Below are 11,190 nucleotides of genomic sequence, written 5' to 3'. Positions count from 1 at the left end.
ACGTAAATTATGTGATATTTCAATTTCTATTAAGTAGATTTGAAATAAATTTCTTAAAAGATTAGGAGGGGATGTAACTTGTAAGAGTAAAGGTAAAAAAATTATCTATATAACGATTTATATATTTTTATCAAAATTTTAAACGACAAATAAATATATATCTTTCATTAAAATATTTGTATTGAAAAAATTGATTTTCAAAATTAATAAGAAGCTATATAATAAATTAAAACATGACTCTAATTAATTAAAAATATCATTCTGTTATATAACCGTGTTGCTTAAATAATAAGAGACAGAGTAACTTGAAATTAAAACAGCCAAATTTATCATCTTATTTGTTAAAATAAAATATATCAAAAAATAAGTTTAAATTTAACATCCTTTTGGATATAACATATTAAAGAAATTAACAAAAATAGTGAAACAGTAGAAGCGTGGTTTAAAGTTCCAGAGTAAGAGATAATTAGTATGTATCCCTCGGCCCCATCCCATCTCATCCTCACATCATTTCACCGATAGTGCAATGCAATCACACCCACGGCGATTTCTTCCCCATTCCCCCCTAACTTTATAACACTGTCAATCCATTAAAGAATCCCACCATCTCCATTCTCCCCTCTGTATTAGTATTACCTCCCTCACTCATCCCGTTTTTGCACTTAATGCCACCCCCAATTACCAATGATGGCTTCTCTTCCCCTAACTCTGCATTTCTTATCTATAACGTCGTCTCTTCTTGAAAACCCAGATCAAGTTCAAGGTAACGCTTTTTCTCACTGTAATTCAATCTTTTTCCTGCTGGGTTTCTGTTAGAGGTCTTCAATTTTGGTGGGGACATGTTATTTTTAGCAATTTGAGTTCGGTTTGTGTGTATAAGTTCGTAAATTGGGACTCTGATTTCTTTTTTATTTTATCGAGTCGTAATCTCCTTTTGTCATCATAATTCGTACATGATATTCTGTGTTATTCTTCTTAATCGAAGTTCTTGGTAGGATTATAGTAGGAGATCTGTTCGTTGCTTGAATTTCTGCTTGTTTTCAAAGATTTTCATTACAATGAACTCTTGAAAAACCTGGTTTTGTGCGATGGGTAAAACAACGTATATGCAGGGGAAAAGTAAAAGGTTGTAATAATGTACTCTTTGGTAGAACATGATATCTCAGTTTCCTGTTTGCATATATTCTTACAAGATTCTTTGAGAAATTATTTATCTTTGGCTATCTGGACTTCACAACACCAACATCTTTTGAAATTGACTGAAGTAACCTCTTTGTGTTTTTCTTGATGTGAATATAAGATTCACTGAAATCAATCAAAGATTCTTGATATTCGTCTCCTTTCAGTCTTAATTTGTTGTATTACCTGTGTGACTATTATTCAATTATTTTCACAGAAAGGACTTGATTTGTTTTTTCAGGGTTATTTTCAATTGGCATGATAAAAACCAATCATTTCCCAAAACCCTTCTGTCATATCATCATTGAAACGTTTCTTCCCACATTATCAACTTATAATTTCCCGTTTGCCATTTTTATTAATTAACAATATCAATCTTCTTAGTCAATCTATTATTTTTTGTCACGTCTGAAGTCAACCACTACAATTATTCCACACAAGCCTTATCGGATATGTTTGGATTACAAACAATCTATGACATTTTGCTTAATTATGCGTTAATCAGTTGACAATTCCACACGATTTTTTAATCATATTCTTTATATTCCTGTCGTCTTCCCCACCAATCTCCACTAACAATAATTAGATACATACGCATAAAAAAGTTCCCACTTGCTATAACAAGTAAGATTCATTCTACAACAAGTGGCGTAAAATCTAAAATGATCTAAATTTGTGTAGCTGGGTCGATCATCTTTCACGAAGCTGTTGACTTTTGTGAGTCAAACTGAAAATGGGGTGTTGTATCTCAACAAGTAGTCACAGTACCTGTAGTAGCATGAGCGAAGGAGAAGTTGTCACCATGTGTGGTGTGCAAAAGCGAACAAGAACAACATCTTCATACCACATGAACACCTTACAACAAATGACCTCTATACCCAACAGGATTTTTACAAATGGGAAGAGCCAAAGTTCTTGTATATATACACAACAAGGGCGTAAAGGTGTAAACCAAGATGCCATGATTGTTTGGGAAGTAAGTCTTCTGAAACTTGTTAAATAAATATCGTTAAGTAATGTATTAATGTGTGTGTGTGTGTTGTTAAATTTTGCAGGATTTCATGGAAGAAGGTTTGACCTTCTGTGGAGTCTTTGATGGCCATGGACCTCAAGGGCATCTTGTTGCCCGTAAAGTTCGTGATACTTTACCATTGAAGTTATATTCTTTCCTTGATTCTCATGAGTCAAAGAAAAAAAAGTCAACCGGTTCTAATTGTTGCAGTGGGAATTCTAGATCAGATTGTGATGAGGGAATAGAGGATAAAGATAAAGTTGACTCATTATGGAAAGAAGCATTTTTGAAATCGTATAAATCAATGGATAAAGAATTAAGATCTCATCCTAGTTTGGATTGCTTCTGTAGTGGTAGCACAGCTGTCACCATTGTAAAACAGGTATGTATTTTTTTTTTTAACAAAGTCAAATTTTGAATCTTTAACATTCGACTCTAATCGTATCTTTTTTTGAATTCAAGGGGTCAAATCTTTTCATGGGAAGTATAGGAGATTCACGCGCGATCATGGCTTCAAACGATAGTAACAATTCGCTTGTAGCAATTCAGTTGACCGTTGACTTGAAGCCCGACTTACCAAGTAAGATTTTGCAATATTTTTCGATTTTGGTAACTTGTGTTTAATATTACGATCTTGCCATTATCTTATAGGAGAAGCTGAAAGGATTAAACGATGTAAAGGTCGGGTTTTCGCATTGCAAGATGAACCTGAGGTGTCGCGAGTTTGGTTGCCATTTGATGATGCACCAGGGTTAGCAATGGCGAGAGCATTTGGGGATTTTTGTTTGAAGGAATATGGAGTGATTTCTATTCCTGAATTTTCTCACAGGATTATTACAGAGAAAGATAAGTTCATTGTTCTTGCATCAGATGGGGTATGAGTCGTATTTGTATATTCTTGATTTTTGTGTTTGAGTTTTGATGATTAGAATGGATCGATCTATGGTAGGTTTGGGATGTTTTGAGCAATGAAGAAGTGATTGAGATAGTGTCGTCATCTCCAATTCGGTCAACAGCAGCAAGAACAGTGGTTGACTCAGCTGCTCGTGAGTGGAGAAACAAATACCCGACATCAAGAATGGATGATTGTGCAGTTGTTTGTTTGTTTTTGGATGGAAAGATGGATTCTGAATCGGATTATGAAGAACAAGGAGTGTCTTCTGCCACTTTACAGAGTGATTGCAATCAATCTGGTAATGTGAATGAATCAGATGATGCTCAGATATGTGAGCCATCATTGCAGAGGAACTTTACAGTTAGATCATCAGAAGAGAAGAATGATGAAGTGGGTGTGGTGGTTTGTGATGATCATGGGTGGTCTGGGTTGGAAGGAGTCACCCGAGTCAACTCACTGGTCCAGTTGCCAAGATTTTCGGAAGAGACACCAGGAGAATGATTGCTTTGTTTTTTTTTTTTTTCTTTAGTTAGTGAATTGCATCTGCTGTATGATGTCTCCTATCTCTTAGAATCTTAAGAAATGTAAAAATGGATCTTCTGAGTTTGTTAGTGTGTGATATGTTCCAATAAGTGTTTATATATGTTGGAAACTTAGGTTTTCTTCTAGATGAAAAATCACAATATAGAAATATATCAAAACCTTCAAATATTTGGTAGAAAAAAACAAAGAAGTGATGATTCCATCAAAACTCTACATTCGGATAACGGGGAAGAATATAATTGTCAACAATTTGAAAAGTTCTTAAAATTTTCTATCAAGGAACGTCTCAACAAAATGGCATGTGAGAAAGAAAAAATAAAACAGTTATGGAGTTTGCCAGAAATATGCTAAAAGGTAAGAAAATGGCAAATGGATTTTGAGGAGAAGTTGTATGCGCAATATATTTGTTATTTGTTAAGTTATGGTGCAACAAGAAGTTTCGAAGACATGGCACCTCTAGAAGCATGGACTTAAGTTAGACACATTTAAGAGTATACGGGTGTATAGCTTATTCTCGAGTGCCGAAAGAAAGAAGCGGTAAGTTGGATGAAAACTATAAAAAAAAAATGTGTTTTTATATGGTATATCAAAGCATATGAAGCATATAAGCATTGGATCTAGAAAAAAAAAAATTATTAAGGGTTAAACAAATTTTTTAGGAGTTGCGCTAATAGAAAAAAAGACTCATTTTTGAAGGTAGTTTTCGTTACAAAATCGTTAATAAACCGACGAATCTACACTAAATTCACAATTATCAGACTTTGTGACGGATTGCCAACGAATTTATGACGGATTTCCAATAGATTTTTGACGGATTTTGACGAATTTTCACTAAATTTACACTTAACGGAAAAAACTTAAGGGTAGTTCATTCTACCCCGTAGAACATAGTAAATCCACCCCTTCATATGAGGCATATAAGTTTTGCAATCTAACAACTAGAAAGGTGATCAAGAGCAGAAACATGATGTTTGACCAAGAGAAATCATGGGATAGGCTTGAAAAAAAAATATGAAACACCAACTAATTAAACTTGTTGAAGAAGTGACACAAAATCAAATTCATGACAATCATATATATATATATATATATATATATATATATATATATATATATATATATATATATATATATATATATATATATATATATATATATATATATATATATATATATATATATATATATATATATATATATATATATATAGACACACACGTAACTATCGAGTGAATTGTCTAATATTTGATGCCTTATCTCTTGTAGAGTACCCTATTGATTGTTGTATGACTCTTTCGTTTGTGAAGTAACTATCGAGTGAATACGCTATGTCACATACTGCATGGGTTAAATGGTCTTAGGGTGGGGGATTTGGTTCTGCTGCGCAGCTCTTGTCAGAGTCCAACTGTTGTAGGATAGTGTTCATAAGATAGTTATCTGGCACTAATGGAGGGTCGTGTGGTAGTTGGTGGTAGTATGAGTTATGTGGGGTCAGCCGACCAGTTATTTTATGTTTCGTCTTCCTCTAGGAAGTGTGGATAGAGTGTATGTTTATGCTAGCATGCTGGTATGATTTAGCATCTAGGAAGTATTTTAGTGCGGTTGTTTCGCTGTTGAGCGGTATTAGGAGTATTATCATGAGAAGGTATTAGAGGACCTAGGATGATCCGTGAGGAAAGTATGGATAGGTGTGGAAGGTAGTATTGGACCCGTACTACTGAAGGCACAGGATCCATACTTGAATTGAGGAGAGTTTTGGGGATTCTAAAGACCGGTCGGGAGAGATTAGCATGGTTCAATACCATGATCTGTGGCAGTAGCTCTGTATCTGTGGATTTTGGTCGTGGTTGCTAGGGCATGAGGTTGGGTCTAGTAATGGTTCGGCCCCAACAACGATATTGGTTCGAATTGATTGGTGTAGAGATTGTTGAGCTTGTTGGCTTTGAGGTCTCGAGGGTTCTACTTAAGACCATGCATTTAAGTCACGAGGCTCAAGGATGGATCGACCGTTATGATCGGTTTGGGGATTACAGTTGAATGTAAATTGGTTGATTGATGGTTGGTGTGTCGCTATCTATGTAGGGGACTTTGCCCTTTCAGTTTCTGAGTTCATGGAAGAAGTGGGTAGGCTTGTGACCTTCAAGGTTGGGAGGTAAGCCCAACTAGGGGTCGATTGGTCGCGGTGTTTTAAGACAGGAGTCAGTTCAATAGTGTGCAGATGGGTGGATGCGTTATGGATGCTTTGTGATGGGATTACGGGTCCGTGTTCTTGGGTTATAGCAGGACAGGCACCGATCTGGTGGTTGGAAGTGCAGGAAAGGAGTGTATATTTTGAGATCATAATTCGGTATTGGTTTATGCTCCTGTAAGGGATCCTTAATGTTAAGTGGTCATAATTGGGAAATTTTAGAGGTCTTCAACTAAAATTTAGGATTCTCTTAGGATTTGTTTGATCCTTATCTGGAAGATCATCCTGCACGTATTATTCTTCCAAGGTCAGGGATGGTTGTACCTGATTGAACCGGTTGAGTTATAGGTTGGTTTCAACACCAGTGGGTGGTAGTTCGATCCCTAAGTGGGGGAGCACTGGTATTTTGTTTGGAAGATCATCGATATATTCGTGTTTGTGGTATTGGAAGGATGATTCATAGGGATTTGCGGTGCATGTAAGTGGAATCTCGCTTTGAGATTTGGTTAAGGCAAGGGATTATAGTAGGTGGTCGGAGGTATATGTTTACGAGTTTTCATATCTTTGTTTAGGTCGGATAGGGTGTTCGGTTCGGGTTGTGAAGTTAAGTTTGTGTGGGAGCAATTTTGATTGGTTCTGTCTGTCTTGGAGTTCATTTCATGTATAACAATTGGATACTTGTTGGCCTAAGGAAAAGTTGTGGTTTTATCTTGTTAGGGCTTGTGATATCTTCTATTTTGGGTTCCACATCAGTAAGGGTGGGTGGTCATCCGAGCGAGGTGACTTCCCCAATCATTTTGGAATTCAGAGAATCCATCCAGGATCGTTAGTTCGGTAAAAGAGATAGCGAGGAATGATTTTGAGGACGAAATCTAAACCAAGTGGGGGAGAATTGTAACATCTCGATTCCCAGGAATGAGATTTAATTCTATAAGCATGCTTTTCCATTGGAACACGGCGATTTGGAAGCCTCAACACGGCATGTTGAAAGACTTTTGGTCTGCATATTTTCATGAACCAACACGGTGAGTTGATGAGGGAGAACTTGACGTGTTGGTGGCTGGATGATAAACCCTAAATTTTAGGGTTTTGCACCCTATATAATCCCCATAAGTCCCTAGGGACGATCTTTTATTAGCCTCCAAACCCTTATATCAGCCCTTATGAACCCTAATCATCCTTCCCTCTCATATTATGATCTAGTGTGGTATTTTTAAGCAAAAGAAGAAGAAGGTTGGAATAAGGAAACAAGGATCTATCAAACAAAGGTCTCATCTTCAGTTTGGCACTCTTCTGGAACTTTGTAAGTGTCCAAGATCTGATTTTTATTCCTCTATGAAGCTATATCTTGAGTTTTGTCTCTTTTTCTCCTTATTATTGGATGTTGCAATGGATGGAGCTCATAAAGTTTGGAACTTTATGAATCTCCAGGTCAAGGTGACCTTATAGTAGCATGGATCTGGCCTTTAGTCAAGTCTTTTATTGCATACATGGAAGTCATATTTCCCCTTTTTGACCCATTTTGGGTTTAGGACATGCATTGGACATGCATGTCTATAAAGCACCAACCTTTGGGTCGATTTTGAGGCTAAAATCTCTTCTGGAAAGGTCGGGTTCCAGATTCCAAGGATTTTGTGCTTATTGGTTAAGCCCTTGAATCTTCAAGCCTTGTGGATGGGTTTTTGAGCACTTGGAGTAGCCCCAAAGGATAAAGTTAGAAACTTTATCCTTTTTTATAGCATTTGAGGTTACATTTGAGTCTTGGAGTCCCTGAAACTGTAGGATCGGCTGAATGTATTAAGCTCGTGCAAACTCGACTAGTTTGCAAGCCAACTCAGCGTATTGGCTGGGATTTTCCCGACCTTCTGATTACGTTAGGAACTCGATGAGTTTATTGGTACACTCGACGAGTTCGGTCAACATGGTCTGTTCACCTTGATCATTGAATTTTACTTTGACCATGGTTGACTAAGTTTGACTTCTAATGGTATTTTGGGTATATTTGGGTTTCGATGGAATTGGTCACATGGTGGTTGTAGGCATTTGATTTGGGATCTGAAATTCGGAGTCAGACCTTATCAGTTCTGCACTGCTTGAGAGGTGAGTTTTCCTCACTGTACTTAAAGGTCGAATGCACCAAGGTCATCCCCTTTGGATTGTTATCTCGTTATGTATGCTATTGTGTTGTTAGATTGGTATCCTGGTAGATAGGATGTTTCTATCTTGTAGTGATCTGTTAGATCGGTATCCTGGTAGATAGGATGATGCTATGTGATCTGTAAGATCTGTCTGTTGTTTATTGGCTGGTTATATGCTTGTTTGTTATGTATGTGTCGACATTGTTTGTGTGTGGTTGGGTTGAGGCGGTCCTGCTTTGTGTTGAAGGCCAACAAACCCAGGGCGGCCTAGATAGACTGAAGGCATGTGAGGCGGACGATTCAAGTCAAAGGCCCAAAGAACGGTGCAGACAGGCTGAAGGCTCGAAGCGGCGGTCCAGCCATGTTGAAGTTTATGTGAGTGGTCCAGATAGGCTGAAGGCCTGCAAGGCGGTCCAGTCCTGCTGAAGACTCAGTATGCATGTTGTTGGTGTGATATCTATGATTATGTATTATGGTGGTATTGTAACATCCCAATTTTCGAGGCCAAAAATTTCACTTTTAAATAAATACTTCGCAACATAGTTTACCAAAACATTACCAAAGTCATGTCAATTTATAAAAACTATAACAACGTGTTCTAAAACCATCTCAACATAAGTAATATAAATCAGAGTACAATCCCAGAAACTCAACGCGGAAAACATATGTGTGTGTGACGCGCTGCTACACCACCGTCTCCTTCCCCTTAGACGAAGAGTACCTAAAACCAAAGTTGAAACTGTAAGCACAAAGCTTAGTGAGTTCCCCCATCATATGGAAGGGTCGACTTTTATCCAGGATCTGGTAGGTGGTCGGAGGTATATGTTTACGAGTTTTCATATCTTTGTTTAGGTCGGATAGGGTGTTCGGTTCGGGTTGTGAAGTTAAGTTTGTGTGGGAGCAATTTTGATTGGTTCTGTCTGTCTTGGAGTTCATTTCATGTATAACAATTGGAAGGGATCGACTTTTATCCAGGATCATATGGAAGGGTCGCTACATAAAGTAGCATTTGAATTTGAAGCGTTTTGTTTAAACTAAACGCTAGAAGTTTGTAGTGCCGAACGGAGCTTTCTGTTCAAAACAGAGCGTCTAGAAGCTCTCAAACGCTCTCAAATGTTCCGTATCGAATACGCCCTTAAATGGTTTGAGTATGTTCTTGTGAGACCCAAATAAATGTAGTGGGTCGAGACATTAGGAGCACATCATGAACCCAAGGGCTGGTTTGCATTTCTCGATTTTCTTTATAAAGTAGAAGATATGTACCATTATTATTATTTTTTAATGTTTTTGATAAAAAAAAAATAATACAAGTGAACTTTGACATGCAAAAGAAAAAACTGATTTATGATTAATTTAACATGTACATGTTAATAATTTTAAACCTGTCACGTTTATTCTTAAAAATGTAAAAAGAAAAGTATTATACATTTCATAAAAAAATCTTTTAATAACCCTATTTAAAACATGTAAAATATGTTGATATTTTTATATTAAACAATTGGATATGTTTTTCTTTTATTTTTCCATATCATTTGTTAAATTTGTTGCCATATGTGGTATATTTAATGAAAATCTTATTTCTGATATGAATATAGTTTATGAAATTAAATTTTATTGTAAATATGTATAATTTATAAACTATGAAATTAACATCTCTTAATAAAAATAACTAGATTATAGTTTGCGTTAAACGCGAGAAACACATAAAAAAACATATAATCGTTTACAGATATTGCACTAAAAAAAATATGGTTATTGGTATTATTGAAATGTGTTAACGGTACATATCTATAACCAATACCTTTTTGTGGACAATATTTTTTGTTTTATTAGTTGAACGACCTTCATCGTCTCATATACTTATGATATTGTTATATATGTATAAACATTTTAATTAGACGTTCATTTCATAATAAGGTTACCTAATTTAAACATATATTGACAACCAATATACCACTTTTTCTACTACATTAAATATTGACAACTATTTCGGTTATTCAAATAAAGTTATATAATATAATTTATAAAATGTTAAATGTTATATGAATTTAATTTAAGTATATTATCAATGGAGATTCTTTTCTAAATTATGATTAGTTTATTTTAAATTGATTATAAATATAAGTGTTGGCTTTTATGTTTGTTCTTATTTATTTGGTGTTCGCAAGAACTTTGCATTAGGTTTGGCGCAACTATGAATAATTTTATTATATCATCAACGTAATTTGGTATATCTTTCAATTATATGAAATATCAATAATGACATTTCATTACTATTGTGATAATTTAGTTTATATATTATATTTTAACTAATCTTAATGATCTTATTTTTTCTAATAACCGTAACACTTTTTGTAATTGTATTTTTTATAAATCTCCTAATATCTTATAATTTTTATTTTACTTTATAATTTTTCATAACTATGTTATTTTCAAGATTGACTGCCTTAATGGTTTTTTTTTTCAGTCTATTCAATTTTATATTTCATTGTACAACATCATCGTTTGTATGTATTATGAAATTTCACTTTAAAAATCCTTATTGTTTACACCTGGATATCAATTTTTTTTAATAAACGCATGTAATAATTAAGGAATATATATCTCATTTTAATTAACATTTACTTCCTTCACTATATATAATTCATCATTAAACGGATATATTTTTGGAAAGTAATAATTATAATGGGGCAACATTATCTAAGACATAAATGCTTGATATATTTTTGGAGGAAAAAATCAGGATCATTAAAAAAATTTAAATAAAGAAAATACAAATTTAAATTTGGTGAAATTATGGATGAAATTACTAGTGAAAATTATTTTGGAGGGAGTTGTATTTTGTAAGGTGTAACATCTCGAGTTCAGGAGTGCAAGTTCAGGGTTCAGAGTGAAAATGTGAATGGTCAACTCGATGAGTCCATGGGTGGACTCGGCGAGTAGGGTCGCAATTCTGGTCGCGAGTTAAGTGGCCAACTCGGCGAGTCGGTGGCTGGACTCAACGAGTTGGTGCTGTGTGGAGAAAACCCTAATTACAGGGGTTGACGATAAGCAGCAACTCGACGAGTTGGAAGAACAACTCGGCGAGTTGGTTGAATATAGCCTTGGACTCGGCGAGTCTGTTCTTGGACACGGCGAGTCTGGTCGTGAGGTCCTAATCTTTTTTGGTTATGCTGTGAATCGGTGAGTCAAGGGATGACTCAGTGAGTCGAGTAAGAATAGACTCAGAGTTGTG

General features: G+C 35.4%; 1 protein-coding gene across 1 annotated transcript; it reads left to right on the top strand.

Moving 5' to 3' along the window:
• The first annotated feature begins 481 nt into the window (after window positions 1–481).
• Window positions 482–3,718, top strand: LOC111914521 (probable protein phosphatase 2C 52). The gene is made up of 6 exons (XM_023910255.3): window positions 482–763; window positions 1,861–2,155; window positions 2,235–2,573; window positions 2,654–2,771; window positions 2,843–3,066; window positions 3,141–3,718. The coding sequence occupies exons 2-6, from the start codon at window positions 1,913–1,915 to the stop codon at window positions 3,585–3,587; spliced, it is 1,371 nt and encodes a 456-aa protein (XP_023766023.1). The 5' UTR covers window positions 482–763; window positions 1,861–1,912; the 3' UTR covers window positions 3,588–3,718.
• The last annotated feature ends 7,472 nt before the right edge of the window (window positions 3,719–11,190 follow it).

The sequence above is a fragment of the Lactuca sativa genome, chromosome 3 (assembly GCF_002870075.4).
Source record: "Lactuca sativa cultivar Salinas chromosome 3, Lsat_Salinas_v11, whole genome shotgun sequence".
NCBI classification, from domain to species: Eukaryota; Viridiplantae; Streptophyta; class Magnoliopsida; order Asterales; family Asteraceae; genus Lactuca; species Lactuca sativa.
The sequence above is the reverse complement of the archived record's forward strand: the minus strand, read 5'-3'. Positions and strand labels throughout refer to the sequence as shown.